This window comes from Mustela nigripes, chromosome 14 (assembly GCF_022355385.1).
Source record: "Mustela nigripes isolate SB6536 chromosome 14, MUSNIG.SB6536, whole genome shotgun sequence".
Classification (NCBI taxonomy): domain Eukaryota; kingdom Metazoa; phylum Chordata; class Mammalia; order Carnivora; family Mustelidae; genus Mustela; species Mustela nigripes.
Window position 1 is genome coordinate 18,412,878 of NC_081570.1, and position 16,825 is coordinate 18,429,702.

General features: G+C 44.0%; 1 protein-coding gene across 1 annotated transcript in view; it reads left to right on the top strand.

The window, feature by feature from the left end:
- Positions 1-5,550: 5,550 nt before the first annotated feature.
- Positions 5,551-16,825, top strand: part of MACO1 (macoilin 1) — a 62,984-nt gene continuing 51,709 nt past the window's right edge. Inside the window, exon 1 of the mRNA XM_059376699.1 lies at positions 5,551-5,905. Within this exon, the coding sequence (XP_059232682.1) occupies positions 5,826-5,905 (80 nt within the window). The 5' untranslated portion in view covers positions 5,551-5,825. The remainder of the gene's footprint in view (positions 5,906-16,825) is intronic.

The following is a 16,825-nucleotide window of genomic DNA, read 5'->3' on the forward strand; positions in this document are numbered from 1 at the left end:
CCACTCACAGTCTCAATTTCCTTATGAGTCAAGTAAGGTGACCTGCTCTACTTTCCTCACAGAGTTCTCACAAACCTGGGAAGAGTAAGCCTGAGTGGCAGCTGGGTTATAGAAAGGAAGGGAGGCACGTGGTAGCATGCCTGTGGCCTTCTGATCTAAGTGACCAGGTCTCCTCCAGGTACGACGAATCAAGTCCGAGAGATTGCGGAATTCACATGTAATCATGCATTTTCTATAAAAACAGGACTCCATCATCATACTCACCATGTCATCCTCATCTGAGTCAAGCATTGTAAAGCTCGGTCATGGGCAGTGAGCAAGCACGTAGGGAGGTCCTCCATTACCTCTACCAAGGGTGTGTGATCCTGCTCTGGTTAAAGTGGGGCTCAGTCATTCATTCACTGAATGTGAGCTTCGGAGTCAGGCAATTTGTGTTCAAAACCTGACTCCACAAATTATTAGCTGTGTGAACTTGGGCGGGATGATCAATATCTCTGTTTCCTCATCTTTTTTTTTTTTTTAAAGATTTTATTTATTTATTTGACAGAGATCACAAGTAGGCAGAGAGGCAGGCAGAGAGAGAGAGGCGGAAGCAGGCTTCCTGCTGAGCAGAGAGCCCAATGCCGGCCTCCATCCCAGGACCCTGGGATCATGACCTGAGCCGAAGGTAGAGGCTTAACCCACTGAGCCTCCCAGGTGCCCTGCTTCCTCATCTCTAAAGTAGAGAAAATCAGTGTCAACCTCATAGGGTGGTTGTGAAGATTTTTTTTTAAAGGTTTGTTTATTTGAGAGAGAGTGCGCGCATGTGATGGGAGGAGGGGCGGACAGGGAGAATCTTCAAGTAGACTCCTCACAGGTGTGGAGCCTAATGTGGGGTTTGATCCTATGACCCACAAGATCATGATCTGAGCTGAATCCAAGAGCTGGACGCCCAACCGGCTGAGCCACCCAGGGAACCCCAGTCATGAAGAGTATATGAGGAAGAGTGCGTTAAGTGTCAGATGTGTAGAAAATCTTCCATAAATATTTGTAATTATTATAATTGCACAGGGTTGGCATATTTACTGTAGAAAACTCTGAAAATGCAGACATGGCAAAAAGTTTACATAAAGCATCCATGATTTCAACATCTCCAAAAACCAGTTCTACTTCTTTTTGTATATTTTTCAGATTTTTATTTTACTATTCATGTGAATTTACACCTTGTTTTCTCCCCTACAAAAATGGGATTATACAGCACATACTGTTGGGTAATTGCTTTTTCCATGAACAGTATATCATAAATCATTTCCAAGCCAGGACAATCTTTACAGTTTATCAGGGTGGCTAAGATCCCAGGCTCTGATGCCAGAATTTCTGAGTTTGAATCTGGACTCTGTCACTTATTGTGTGACCTTAGGCAAAGAACTGACTTGTTCTGTGCCAGTTTTCTCCTCTGTAATATGGCATCAGTAATCATCCCTACCTCGTGGGGTTGTTGTAAGGATGAGATCAAAGTGCTTAGAGCAGTGACTGTACGTGGTAAGTGCTCTGTGTCACCATTCTCCATGCCACAGGACTTTTGTGGTAAGAATGTGTGACCCTGTTTGACTAGCCCCCTTTGTGGGATTATCTGGGCTATTTCTAAACTGTTCCTGTTCTAAACACTACAATGAATATTCTCCATTAACAGGGCTCTCTAGGGGACAGAGATACATGTATGAGAGGTGGCCATCCTAATGTCTGGATTTTTCTGTGACTCCTGAGGCATGGGAACCAAGTTCGAGGCAGCTGGGCCAGCCCTGCCTGGTGGGCTTGAGGGAACTGAAGCTACTGAAAGGGGGGGGGGGGATGTAGTTTTCTTGTTTGTGATACAGGGTGTGATGATCACTCTCCAGGCTATTCTGAGCCATTCCGAGCTCAGGTGAAGCTCAAGTGCAAATCTCAATCCCTTGCTCATCAAACGTCCGAGGAGAGGAGGAGGGAAAGCCCTGAATTCTTGACTGGGTCTTGGTCTTTTGAATGAGAACAAATGATTTCCCTTCCCTGTCTTACTCATCTGTAAAATGGCCACTGACCTCCCCTGGCTCCTGACTGGTAGTAGAGGTATGGGGAGTTGGGGGTGCTCTGTGGCAGGCGGGAGGTCTGCCTCATATCTGCCCAGGTCTGTGCCCTTAGGATCCCAAAGAGCCATTTGAGGGCTCAGAGGGGAAAGGCTGGCACTTGATTGGAGCCAAAGGGGGTGTGGGCTAGGGTGGGCCAGTAAAAGAGATGGTCTGGCTGGGGCAGAAGGAGTGAGAGAGAACAAAATGGAGAAGGGCGGTTGTCCTGTGGGCTCTTGGCAAGAGGACCATTCTCATCATCCCACTCAAGCCAATCACCCGACCAACACCAGATACAACCTATAGCATCACAGCTTGATCTCATTCAGCTGTTCCTTGAGCTAAACTGCTCTACCAAGCCAACTTCAGAATTTTATTTTCTCTGAGCCTCAGTTTTCTCATCTGCAAAATGGAGCTAATATGACCTGCTTCTAAACATAGGGCTTGAAGTGTCTCCAGAGTGGATCTTGGCACAACTGTATGCAGGTAACTCAACACCAGGGAGTTAAGACTGGAACCCAGAACTCCAGATTTTCTCTGTTCTCTCTTTCTCCCATGTAGCCCTATGCTTGAGAGTAACTCCCAGTCACTCCACGCTTCTCCCATGGCATGGGATGTCCTTATCAGGATAGTAGGCTAGACAGTGAGCTTCGGCGCCTCTGTCATCTTTTCCAGGATTACTCACCTTTTCATTTCACAGTGTGTCATGGTACTGTCCTAGATAACAGGGACATAAGGGGGAAGTGGAAAAGCCCATGGATATGGCCCTGTTATAACCTTACTGAGTTGGCTGTTTGTCTCTGGCTCAGGTAATCTGAAGCCTTGAGGTTCTGGAGCTGATGGCTATTCAGATCTAGGGTCCCATGGAGTCTGGAGCCAGGATCTTACCATAAAAACTTCCTAAGGCATTCAAGCCACCAGCATATTGATTTTTAGGTCCTGTCTGTATCCTCCTCCATGAACAAATTCACCTTGGCAGCTGAAGCCTTTTCCTGCTGCTCCAAGCAGAGCGTTCCATTCAGACCCTTTCACAATGATGGGCAGCCTTGGTGGAAGTTTGAACTCACAGAGTTTGTTATCCTTGGCCACGCAGGGCCACTTTATCAACATGCTGGAGAGAAGTGAGGGATGAAAAACAAGTATACTATTAATAGTAATAGTTCGCTGTCATCTATTGCATGCCCAAGTGGAAAGAGAGGTTCTAAGATTCTGTGACGTGCCCAAGCTAGTAAGTGACTAAGCTGGTCTGAAAAGGCAGGTACTCTTGCGATTTTTCAAAATTGCGTCTCTTCAGAATATGGATCCAATCTCCCAAGAAGCTTTTGTCCTTGGTGGATGAACAAGCCTACCCAGGAAACTGACTTAGGAGCAGCACTGGGGAGATGCTCTGTGTGGGAGCAAAGGCAGGAAGAAGGGAAGATAAAGCTTCAATGGGTTTGAGGACAGTGAGTAGATAAGGCTTGCTGGAAAAGGACACTGGGTCTCCCTTGTGACGGCTCTGGATGCCATAACAAAGAGAATGGTTTTCAGGTTTGGGAGATCTTTAAAGATTTGTGAGCACCTGGGTGGCTCAGTGGGTTGAAGCCTCTGCCTTCGGCTCAGGTCATGGTCCCAGGGTCTTGGGATCGAGCCCCACGTCGGGCTCTCTGCTCAGCAGGGAGCCTGCTTCCTCCCCTCTCTCTCTGCCTGCCTCTCTGCCTACCTGTGACCTCTGCCTGTCAAATAAATAAATAAAATCTTTAAAAAAAAAAAAAGATTTGTGAGCAGAGTAAAATAACAAAGAACAGCAGATGAAAATGATGAATTTGATACAAATTACAAGTTCCTCCTTGGGGGTAATTATAGGGTAGGAAGAGGTCCACCCACTTCAGGACAAAACCAGATACCATCTACTTCCTGGAAGTTTTTAAAATGTGCTGGAAGACCACCTAACAGTCCCACTGCTGGTGTGTGGTTAAGTTGGTACAGCCACTTGATGGGAGATTCAGCAGCCATCAGAAATATTTAGGGAGAATGCATAGTAACATGGGACAATGTTTACATTAAGGGACAGAATACAAAAAGATGGACCTTAAAGGCCCTCAGTGGCAACCTGTTGGGACCCCTCGCACTTTTGAGAGCTTTTTCTGTATGTTCACTTAATAAACTTCTTTTGATCTACACACACACACACACACACAACACACACACACACACACAAACAGAACACAAAGTTGAATATCTAGTATGATCACTACTCTGTTTAGTAATAATAGCAGCAATAGGAAAAAGAATATCACCCACGGGGACAAATAGGAAAAAAAGAAAAAATTTAGAATGCTGATAGTGGTCGTGATAAGGTGATGAGATCCATGAGTGTTTCTTCTCCCTTCAGCTACTTTTTGACAGCTGCCCAGTTCTCTTTAATGACATTCTTTTTAAAAGAATCTTTGCTGTATTTTCTAATGTGATTTTTTTCATACCTACGTTGCAAGGGAATAATGAGGAGTAAATGAGTAAGTATATGTAAAGCACTTAGCACGGTGCCTGGCACAAAATCGGAGCTCCAGGAAGGTCGGGTGAGGGGGTCGCTGGCCGGTGTCCCAACATCTGAGAAGCCCGGCACTCGCCGCGGAGCAGCCGCTCTTAGTCCCCGCGGCATGGGCCCCTCGCGCGGCACAGACACGTCCCCGACGCTGACGCTCGCCGTGTCCAGCAGGCACTATGCCAGCGGAGCCAGCCACGCAGCCCGCCCTGCGGACGTGGAGCGAGGGTCGCACCGCCCCATACACACCCGGCAGCACAGCGAGACGTCGCGCGCACTCACGGCCCCGCCCCCTGTGACGCGACCTCTAGGGGGCGGGACCGCAGCAGCCCCGCCTCGCACCTCCTCCGATTGGCCGCCGCCCTGTCACCACGTCGCGGGGAGCTGGCAGGGTGTGTGTGTGTGTCTATGTGTGTGGGGGGTTTGCTTTGTCATTCGTACCCCCGTCGCGCGCTGACGCGGCCGGCCTGGCAAACGCTCCAGGATCCGCAGGAAGGGCCCCCGGCGCTGACCCCGGAGGCTCCCGGAGGGGGAGGATGCTGCGAGCCCCTTACATAATGACGCGACTGACTGGAGCACATGTCAGCGCAGAAACAGCACATGCCGCAAACCCAGGCCTCCTTATTTCATACGGTGCTAGTGATAGCGGGCACTGAATATAGCACGGTATGCTCTAGCATGGATTATCATACAATGAAACGCAATTCAATAGTCATGCAGTGTACCTTCGCAATAAGGCATAATATAGGATGTTATATTTATAGGGCCTATTTATAAGCCTCTATTTAAATCTTTTCTGATAGGCCCAGGCACGCACACAGACACTATAATGATTGGCGCATTCTTCTGTCCTTCAAAGAGGCGGGTTCTCGAGTCCGTTTTGCCTCAGCGGGCCCTTGGATTGGCCGGCAGCGGCGTAGCGGCGCCTTCCATTGGCCCCGGGGGCCGTCCGTCGGAGCCGAGGAGGCGGGCAGGCGGCTGGCTGGTGCTGGGGCGGGCGGGCCCCGGAATTGTCATTTCTTTGTTTCGGAAGGCGGAGGAGGCTCTGAGCCCCCCCTCCCCGTCCCACCCCCTCCCCCCGGGTGCTGGCTCCATGTCTGTGTGACCGGCCCCAGGGGTAGAGTCCAGGCCCGACGCGGGGCGGGCCGGCGGCGGCGGCGGCGGCCGAGGTGAGAGACGGCAGCGGAGGCGGCGCGGGCACCCGGCCCCCCAGCGGGAGGATGAAGCGGCGGAACGCGGACTGCAGTAAGCTCCGCCGCCCCCTAAAGCGGAATCGGATCACCGAGGGCATCTACGGCAGGTGAGCTGCGGCGCCCCCGCCTCCGCCCGCGCGGGCCCCGCGGCCCCGGGTCGGCTCCGGAGGGGCCCGGCCCCGTTATGTAACCCCGACTAGGCCGCACGCCCGCGCCGGGGGCTCTCCGGAGGAGCGCAGCCCGGGGGGCTCCGGCCGGCCCGCAGGGGTGCGCTCCGGGGGCGCGGGGCGTGGCGAGGGCCGCCGGCTGGGCGGGGAGGGCGCGGCGGGCGCTGGCAGAGGAAGCAGCCGAGCCGCCGTTGGGCGCTCCCTGGCCCCGCCGGGGCCGGGTGGGGGGAGGGGCGGCGAGCCCCCTCCCCTCCCGCAACCCTGGCCCGCGCCGCGGGGCCCCGAGGGCCGCTCCCGGGAACGCCGGGCCTCCGCTGGACCCCAGTTCCGCTCTGGCCTGAGAGTCGCCGGCCTGAGTCGGGAGGCGCGTGGACCATATGCACTAGGAGGAAAGGCTGACAAAGTTGGGAGCAGACAGTGGCCCCACGGTCCCCGGCGGACTGGGCAGGTGGCCACGTTGCCCCTTCTTTCGCCCTCTACTTCTCTTGCGGGATCTCAGGCTTGGCACCGCGGGCTGAAGCCGATACCCCCTAATCATGCCCTGTGGCCCCGCTCCAGACTCAGAAGGAGCGGATGATCATTTTCTCAGCAAACATTATTTTGACCATTCTAAGCAGATAGTTTTCATTGAACCTTTTAAAAGGGATTTTTTTCCAAACTCAAAATTTTCTTTTTCTTCCGGAAAAAAAAAAAAAAAAGAAAGAAAAAAAGACAGCGTCCCTTTAAATAGAAACTGAATTCACTGCTCTGAGGGGGAGAAGGACAACAGGTTCATGGGGCAATTTAGTGACAATCACAGCTTCCTAAGCACAACTTGTGGGCGACCTGTTATTTTCTGGTTCTTCTTAGAATGTTCATTCTGAATGGGACTTGCCTTGATAAATGATTTTGGTGGAGAAATAATTCATTTACAAAGGAGAATTCTCAGCATGTGCATTTTGGCTTAATTGAGCCTTCGTGGTATTTTACAGTTTAGCTCTTAGAGCTGTACGATTTAGAGAAATATGTGAGGTAGTTGATAACACCCAAGTTGTCACCAAGCTAATGACCAAATCTTAGCATAACTGTATACCTTGCACATGCTCTTGTTTACATATATGGAAGATTGCTTTCACAAAGCAGCCAAGTGATGTAAACATCAGGGGTTCCTTTATTTCAAGTTCAGAAGCATTAAGAAGTCAAAGTATAAAGTTCCTTATATATATTTATCCTTCTGTATAAGTATATTCTTAGGTAATGAGCCATAGATCATAGGAACCATTCATTCATTCGTTCAACAAATGTATATGCTATGTGCCAGGCTCTGTTCTAGCTTTGAGGGTACAGCGTCCCAGTAAAACAGGCCAAAGTCCATGCTGAATCAATCAAACCTGACCATTTAAACTAAAAGTGAAAAAACAAAAACCATTTTCCTACAGATTTAATGGGGGGGGGATGTCTCTTCAAATTGAAGATACTATGATCCTGTAGGAAGGATGTTTTTCTGCCCATTGAAAACTATTTGAACAACTTAATAGTGACACAAGAATAGCAAAAGCATATTAAACAGAATTGTACACCAAGGACTTTGAATGGCTGCTAGTCACAGTAACATATGATGATATACTTTTATACAAAGAAGACTGGGGAGCCCATATTGTTTACATGTGTTATATTTTGACATCTCTTTATATTTGAACAAATGATGCCCAATTTAATACCTGCTTGAGAGTAACCACTCCATCAACATGAACAATATGAATTCATTGTCTAGTGAAGATCTGTTATTTCAGTGATGAACTTTTGGAATTCAGATGTTCTTACTCTAAAGTAAATATGCTATGCAAGTTATTCAGAGTTTTGTTGTAATATTTTATTTTATTTTTTAAAGATTTTATTTATTTATTTGACAGACTCAGCGAGAGAGGAAACACAAGCAGGGGGAATGGGAGAGGGAGAAGCAGGCTTCTTGCTGGGGAGGGAGCCTGATTTGGGGCTCAATCCCAGGACCCTGGGATACATGACCTGAGCTGAGGGCAGACGCTTAAGAACTGAGGCACCCAGGCACCCCTTGCTGTAAAATATTAAAACCCAACAGCTCTCAACTCTGTTTACCCTTCTCTGTTTGGCATTCTTTAAGTTAGATGTTAATCAAACACCTACATATATTTCTAGCTATCTTTCCTTGATATATAGCATCATATATCAAATGAATGTTTTAATTCACATACCTGTTTCTTAGTTTATAATATGGAGTATTGGACTAAAGTACAAGATCATAGTTTTGTTTTTTTCAAATTCTGTTTTGAAAAAAGGTTTAGAAATTTTTCCTTTATTTCTAAAGCAAACAGAACGAGTGGGCTAGTTATAAATTATGATGTTTGAGGATTTGTGAATATCGAATTTCTGTGATCATTGAATTTAACTCTGTATTAAATTGTTCTTCATACCATCTATTGCCCATTTTGTTTTTCAACATCTGGCCAATTTTGGTCTCATTAAACAGAGAGCTTGGTTTTTTTTCTGAGACCCTGTTGACAGTTTTGATAACCACTATCTACTGTTTCACAGCATAACATTTCATGAATGTTATTTTCATGTTCTCAGTCTGTACAACCTTTTGAGTCTGGGCATAGCAAGGAGGCAGCTGTGATGAAGAGAGCATTGGACCTCGGGCATCAGGAGACCTGGGTTTGGACTCAGAATCCCAGCTCTGCCACTTTAAGCCCCATTCTCTCATCTGTCAGATGAGTCTTGAGGTCTAAGGAGCTGGTGTTCAGTTTGTGAAACTCTATAAATTCTAGAGGGCTCTACAAATATTATTTACCATGTTGTTGTTATCACAGTTTAACATGGTTTGGTTTATTCTTTAAGGAGGCAAGAGAGACTATGAGATTTGCTACAGCTATAAACAGAAGTTGAGTAGTCAAAGGGTCAGTTGCTGCTTAGTCTTGCTGGAAAAAATCCTATTGCTGAGACGCTTTTAATCATGGGCTCCAATCCAGCAACTGTGACTGAGGTGATTGTTAAATGATATGGTTATTGTCAGTATAATCACTGTGATAGAATCGTTTTGGGGGCAAGGTAGAAGGAAAATGGATTTTAGACATATCGGCATTATCTACGTTTATATGTGTGCCCGTTGTTTGAAAACTGAAAGGTACAGATATCTTATTCTGTCAAATTAATAATCAAGAATAAGAGAGGAGAAACAGGAATAGTGATGATTGTCTTTTATGTTATTAAGGACTAAAATTCGAAGCACATTTAAAAATCATCCACGCCAGCATAGATCTAGAGTTGGAATTCAGTATTCAATAAATGCTGTGTGTGTGAGTTAATAAATAAATGAATATAAACGAATTCCTCCTACTTGGTTAAGAACCTCCATTGTTCAGGGAATTGTGAAGGATACAGGATAGGATATGATTTCTTGTCTTCAGGAGTTTACAGTCTAGTCGATCATCATAATGCCCTCTTAAACTTATACAGTGCTTTTGAGGTTCCAGAAAACTTTGCGTTCTGTTCAAGGAAAAGTATGTTTGTTGAATTACATTTTAGCTGGCTGTTTTAGTTTTTTGCCTGAGGCATTAACAACTTTATTTTGCCCTGTGCTATTTTACAATGAAGTAGACGGTCGCCACTAAGTGAGGAATTGTTTTCTAACTCAAATGAGATAGATGTGAAAGTACTTTGGAAATGATAAGGAACAGTTATTTATTTATTTTTTTAAGATTTTATTTATTTATTTGACAGAGATCACAAGTAGACAGAGAGGCAGGCAGAGAGAGGAGGAAGCAGGCTCCCTGCTGAGCAGAGAGCCCCATGTGGGGCTTGATCCCAGGACCCTGGGATCATGTCCTGAGCTGAAGGCAGAGGCTTTAACCCACTGAGCAACCCAGGCGCCCCATAAGGGACAGTTACTAATAAGAGAAAGTAAAATAAATAACTGCACTTAACTGTGACATTTCTGAGGTCCTCGGGTTTTATGGCAGTCATTCTCTGTCCAGGTCTCTGCCTTCACACATGAACCAGACACTCCCAACAGTAACGTCTAATTACAAGCAGTGATTCTCCAGGTGAGGTGGGGTTGGAGTGCTGTGTAGTTTTTAAAAGCCTTAAGGGGATCCTCTGTGGTTTACCCATCTGTCACTTTGGAACACTGGAACAAGTGTTCCCCCACTTCCTTCCCCCTGAGAATTACTGACTTTATAATGGGAAGATGAGGAGATGAGGTGTGGTAAGTAGAAGACGGGGCAGAGATGTTTATGTTGAAAGCCTCTGCAGTTAAAATTGTTTCTTGCCCAAGTAGGCACAGTAAGCATTTTAAGTAAGGCACATGTTAAACTTCAGGAAACTGTTTTATATCTTTGTTTTAGGTGGTTGAAGGAAGCGCCCCTTCACTCACGAATTTACAAATACTTCCTGTCGCCGTGTGTGTGTGTGTGTGTGTGTGTGTGTGTGTGTGTGTGTGTGGGGGGGTGGGGGGGGGGTTGTTCTGCCTGCCACCTGCGGCTTAGGGGGTGTGGGGCTGGCCCCGACTCTTGGCTTCTGACAACTTTACGCCCTCCCCCTGGAGCTGAGGACTCAGGACATCCCTGATAGATGGAATACCTTGTCCCATCTTTGTTTCAGGAGAGCGTTTCCTGGCCTTTGACTTCTGAAGTGATCAAAGTTTGCATCCCTCTCCGCTTCCTAATTTCCTTTTACAGACCCTAGTCTAGCTAATCTCACCTCCAGAGATTTCACTTGCCGGCTTTTCCTGCCTCTTTAATTAATGATGTTTCCTAAGCCTCGTTTTAGCCTCCTCTGGGCTATGCTTCTTAAAGCCACTAGAGGCTGGCATGACCCTTGGCTGCCTTGATTGTACTCGTGTTCTTGCCACCGAAACCCCACACGCCAGTGTTGCAACCTCAGAGCCTAAAAGCACTTTGGTAATCTTGGGAGGCTTTGACTTCAGCCACACTGGACCCGACAGGAAAGTGATAGATTCTGTATTGTTTTAGTGGGGTGTTGGGGAGGGGGGTAAGTTTTGAATAACCTTCCCAGGGAGCTGTTTACCTAATCCTTGTATTGGCAGTTTCCGTGGAGTGCATTTAAAGAAATCTGCCACCCTGGAGTTTTGTACTTAGTTTTTGCCAGTAGTGTATTACCTTAAAAGAAAGGTACTTTCCTCCAGCTTTCATCTGAGTCTTCTCATCTGAGTACTTTTGGCAGTTTAGTTTCATTAGATGTTTTGAAAATCCCTTTCAATTTCTGCTACCAGTTGAGGCAGGGGAAGGAGGGAACATGCTCTAGTTCACATTATTTGCTTTAAAGCTTCCTGTTTTATTAGTGACATTCTCCTTTTTCTTTGATTCCTCGTGGCCTTTCTTGAACGTCACTAGATCTGGAGATTGATTTTAATGGTAGACTTAGTAACTTACTATTTTCACTTTCTTCTTAGTTATGTGCCAAATATTCTGGAGCCAGTTCCTGTTCTTGAGGCACTTATGTTTCCAGGGTCTTTTTCTTTGGCCATTTCTCCCAGATCTTCCCGCTGATATTAACCCTTTGGGGGTTTGTGTGTGTAAATACATGTGTTTTGTTTTGTCATGTTCTAGGCTACCATCCAGGTGATACTTAAGGGGGAAATAATAAAATATAGCATATACCTTGTGGAGTCCGGAGGGTCAGATAGACATTTTCAATATGGTTAAGACCTCGAAGTGGAATACTGTAATTCGGTTACTTTCCTTAATTCCTTCCTGTCATGGGGCTCGAACTCATAACCCTGAGATCAAGAGTCACATGCTGTACCAGCTGAGCCCACCAGATGCTCCTGGGTTACTTTTCTTGATGAAATCTAGTGTGCTCTTCAAAAAGATACTGATTACTTTTATTCTCTAGGCTTACTAGATTTGGATGTAATTATTTAACTTGGATCATTTTCAAGAAATAGGCCCAGAATAATAAAGATTTTTGCTCAACAAGCTATGTGAGTATAATCATACAGACCAACAGTAGAAACACATATCCTTTGCTAGATTTTTTTTTCCCCATCATGAATTTCTTGAAATACCCAAGGACTGACCATTTCCTCACGGTCTCTCACCTTTAGGCACATGGATCTTGGTAATGGAAACTTTAAAAAACATAATCAGCTGTTTGAATTATTCTTTGAGTCTTTATATCTTCACTTCGACATTTTACTTAACTGATACCAAATTGGTCTTGGCTCATCAACTTTCCACAATGCCAACCATCCCCAGACTTTGAAGACCCTTCATAGCACCAACCTTCATTCCTTTGTTTTCCTCTGCTGGTTTTAAGGACAGTGTACTCACATTGAGTGATGGGATTGTGACATCAGAAATAATTTTCCCTCATCCATCTCTTCTGTTGTGTTTTCTTTTTTAGAGGCCTTGCATTTAGTGGATTGAGATAGTGCAGCTAGTCCACTTGAGGGGTATCTGTAGACCTCACTAATGCATTTATACTGTTTGAGATCTCTTTCCTTACCTAGCACAGGGGAGGTGGCTAGAAACAGTCTAGCTCTGTTTTTAAATTACATTATTACTTCATTCATCTTTAAAGCACTTCTAAAAACCAAATAATTGCTCAGTACTAAAGTCAGTATTTGGCCTATCTTGTAGTGAGGGCACTTGAGTTATAGAGAGAGTGAGTGCCATGTTGATAGTCAAACAAAAAGTTCTGTCTCTGATGAGAGAAATACTAAGGTTAGAGTCTTCTTTCTCAGATGTAATAAGCATTATTTTCTTCTCTTGCTCTAGGCTTGATAAGCTATACCTCATGGTTTATGGTAATTATGACTTCTAAAAAAATGAATTATCTTCTTATTTTTGAATTACATGTTTCTCTATTACAAGGATGATTCTCTATTACAATGAGCATGTTTCTCTATTACAGTGATCGTCTAGTACAATGATCATTACAGTTTCGCTAGAAAGCACTCTTGAGTTATCCCATCTTTTGTGCAGTAGTTATTACTTTAAAGAATATTTGACTTTAGGGGATATCTGGGTGGCTCAGTTGGTTAAGCTTCTGCCTTTAGCTCAGGTCATGATCCCAGGGTCCTGGGTCAAGTCTGCTTCTCCTTCTACCTTTCCCTAGTACTCCACTCCTCTGTCTCTTTCTCTCTCTCAAGTAAATAAAATCTTTAAAAAAAAAAAAAAAGAATATTTGCTTTAAATTTTTATTTTCTGCAGAGCTTTATAATGTGTTTACAAATGAAGTTTTTATAAATTCATAGTTTATGAATGAGATACTAAGGGTTTATTTTTTTCGTAAAGTACATCTCATTTTTAAAAACTTGGTTCTTTGGGGGAAATAAAGAATTATATAAGTTGAATGTGTATATAGGAAAGTATATAAAGAAGGGGAATAATATTTATTGAACATCTAATATGAGATAAGAAAGTCCAGTGTGATGAATAAACATAGGGGCTTCAAAGTCATTTGAACTTGACTTCAAAGAATGTCCCTGACACTAGTTGTGTGACCCTGAACAAGTCACTTACTTGCTTTAGCCCTCAGTTTTCTCATCTGTAAAATGAGGATGGTAAATAATACCACCTACTTTAGAGGACTGCTAGAAGGATAATTGACATAAGTCATGTAAAAAACTTAGCATCATGCCCAACACAGATAATTGCTCATAATGTTATTTGCTGTTACTACTACTGTTGTTTTTTCCTTCGTTGTCTTATTTTGTTCCAGTAAGGGTATTAGCTTGTTTCATATGTGAGAAGACCATGATCGCCCCAGGTTTAGTTACTTGATAGAGGCCCATATCTGTCTAACCTCAAAGTCTGTCCCATTTCTCTTTTACAGTATTGTGCCACTTAATTGTTTCTGAGTGGTGTAAGAATTTAGGTGTAAGAATTCATATGATACTCTCAGACTCTCTTACATGGAGAGCAAGAGTCATTATCTTCATTTTCCAGGTGAAGCAACAGGTACCAGGAACCTTTTTTCTTTCTCAAAAAAGAGAAACTCTATTAAATAAATTAAAAAAAAAAAACCACACAGTATGGCTATGACAGCAGTGCAAAATGTGATAGAACCAGGATTTATTGATTGATCGAGCGCTATCTATTTATCTCTTGCTTTAAGGGACATTAGTGAGGGGCGCCCGGGTGGCTCAGTCATTTGAATGTCTGACTCTTGGTTTCAGCTCAGGTCATGATCTCGCAGTAATGGGATCAAGCCCTGTGTCAGTCTCCACGCTCAGTGGGGAGTCTGCTTGAGAGTCTCTCCCTCCCCCTCTGCCCTTCCCCTTCTTAAAATAAATAAATCTTAAAAAAAAAAAAAGGACATTAGTGAAATAATTGCTGAAATTTGAATAAGGTGTCTAGATCAGATAATAGTAACATATCAATGTTAATTTCCTGACTTCGATTTAAAAAAACCAATAAAACATATATAGGGGATAATGATAGTAAGAACATGGTAAAATGTTTTATCATTTGTGTTCTGGAACCTATAAAGGAACCCTTTGTATTACTCCTGCAACTTTAAGTCCAAAGTTATTTCAAAATGAAGAGTTAAAAAAATAAAAGTAACACATACTTGTTAGGAACGAATTAACATGATAGTATATTAGCACATAATGCAACAGAGACCTTAGTACTCCTGCTCTGGGGTGATGACTGTTATATAATTTTTAGGTATCATTTTTTTTTTTTTCTATATAAGCAAACGTGTATTTCTTAACAAAAATAGGGTTCCATTTCACATACAAGTTTCTTGGCTTTTCTCCTCACTTAATCTTTTTTCCTTTTTTTCCCATGGAAATATATTCATTTATGTTTTTTAGCAGCAGCACAGCATTCCAGTAGAATTCACTTCTTTGTGGTCTCCAGACTCCTGTTCCTGTGTTCTTTCAACAGTGCCCCGCAGCCTCTCAGTTCCTGGTTCCTCAGGTTTCTTTCTTATGAAAGGGTAATAACTACCCTGCCTATTTCACAGTTGTAAGACTAAAATGAGATAATGAATATGAAAGCATTTGGGAAAATTACACATGTGATGTAAGCATAAGGTGTGATTAGGTAGATGATTACTACTGCTGAAGGTAGGAGGTGTAATCCTGTGGGTTGTTCCCTCTCTCCTCACGTGCTTCCAGCACTAGCCTCTGAACCTCACAGAGTCCATACTGTCGAAAGTGGTATGGTTTTTATTTTTTTTTAAATATTTTTAAAATATTTTAAAGATTTTTGTTTATTTATTTGACAGAGACAGAGATCTCAAATAGGCAGAGAGGCAGGCAGGCAGAGAGAGAGGGGGAAGCAGGCTCCCCAATGCCCCAATGAGCAGAGAGCCCGATGTGGGGCTCGATCCTAGGACCCTGAGATCATGACCTGAGGTGAAGGCAGAGGCTTAACCTACTGAGCCACCCAGGCACCCTTTGTTTTTTTTGTTTTTTTGTTTTTTTTTAGATGGAAGTGTTTTTGAAGCAGAATTTCTAAAACTCTGAAGTTCTCCAATTGTGTTAAGTTACAGTACCTGTCCTTGGTTTGTCTGCAGCCTGTCTAGTCCTTTGCAAAAACACTAAAGCACATAATTCTTTTTTATAATATTTATTTATTTATGTTTTATTTTTATTTATTTTTAAAAGATTTTATTTATTTATTTAACAGAGAGAGATCACAAGGAGGCAGAGAAGCACGCAGAGAGGGAAGGGGAAACAGGTTCCCTGCAGAGCAGAGAGCCATATTCAGGGCTCGATCCCAGAACCCTGAGATCATGACTCGAGCCAAAGGCAGAGGCTTAACCCATTGAGCCACCCAGGCGTTCCTATTTATTTATGTTAGAGAGAGAGCATGCACCTGGGAGAGGGGGTGGTTGGGAAGGTTAGAGGGAGAGAGAATCTCAAACAGTCTTCGCACTGAGACCAACAAGAGGCTCAATCTCACAACTGCCGACTCTAGTCCGCCATCTCTCAAGTTAGTTTTGTCTCGACCTCTTTCCGCTCTTGGTTTATATGGGTTATATCTATCAATATTTGCTGTACTCAAAGTTAAGGTGGACACATTTTAAATAATTATAAGCTGATGTAAAAATAATAAATTCATGAGAAGAGTGGTGTGGCTTTCCATTTTTGCACATTTCTTTAATGTTAGGCTTACTAGAAGACACTTCGAGAACCCTCACTGTAGGCCGAGCCAGTGGCAGGCAGGCCAAACGGAGTGATAGTTTGGTGCGCAGAGCAGGGCTGATTAGATTCATTTCTTCTTACGGACGACCAGAACAGACTGGGAGCAGGTTCATGGTGATCTTTGGAGCAGAACCTGTGTTTGTTTCCTTTGTCATTGTTGCATTGTTCAGATACCCTTCCCAGTCATCTGTGCATGATCTCTCCGTCTACCTTCATTTCAAGTGTGTACTTTGGGAAAGGCCTTGCTGTCAATCCTAAACACTCTTGTGCATTGCAGGTCATTCATTCAACAAATATTTGTTGAGTTTTTGTAGTGTGCGGGGTATTCTGCTGGGCACTGAGGATAAAGCAGGGAACAAAGTAGGCAGCTCTTTTGTTCTTGTGGACTCTACATTTAAACAGTTAATTAAATAAAATACTATTTATTTATAACTGTGATTAAATGTTCTTACGGTACAGGATGTTATGAGCATATAATGGGTAACAGTCTTTACTAATCAGTCTTTACTCAGGGAGGCTTTTTTAAAAGAAGTCATGTTTGGGTGTTGTGTGCTGAAGGATGAGTGCAGTAATAGAAGTGCTTCGTTTGGTTAAATTGTACTTAGGTGGGGATCTTGTCATCTTGTCTGTGACTCAGAAAGAAAAGTAAGAAAATGGAAGAATCAACCCTGAACAGTGATCTCAGTTGAGGGAAGGAGTGCTGAGGGTTTGGAGATAAGTACTGA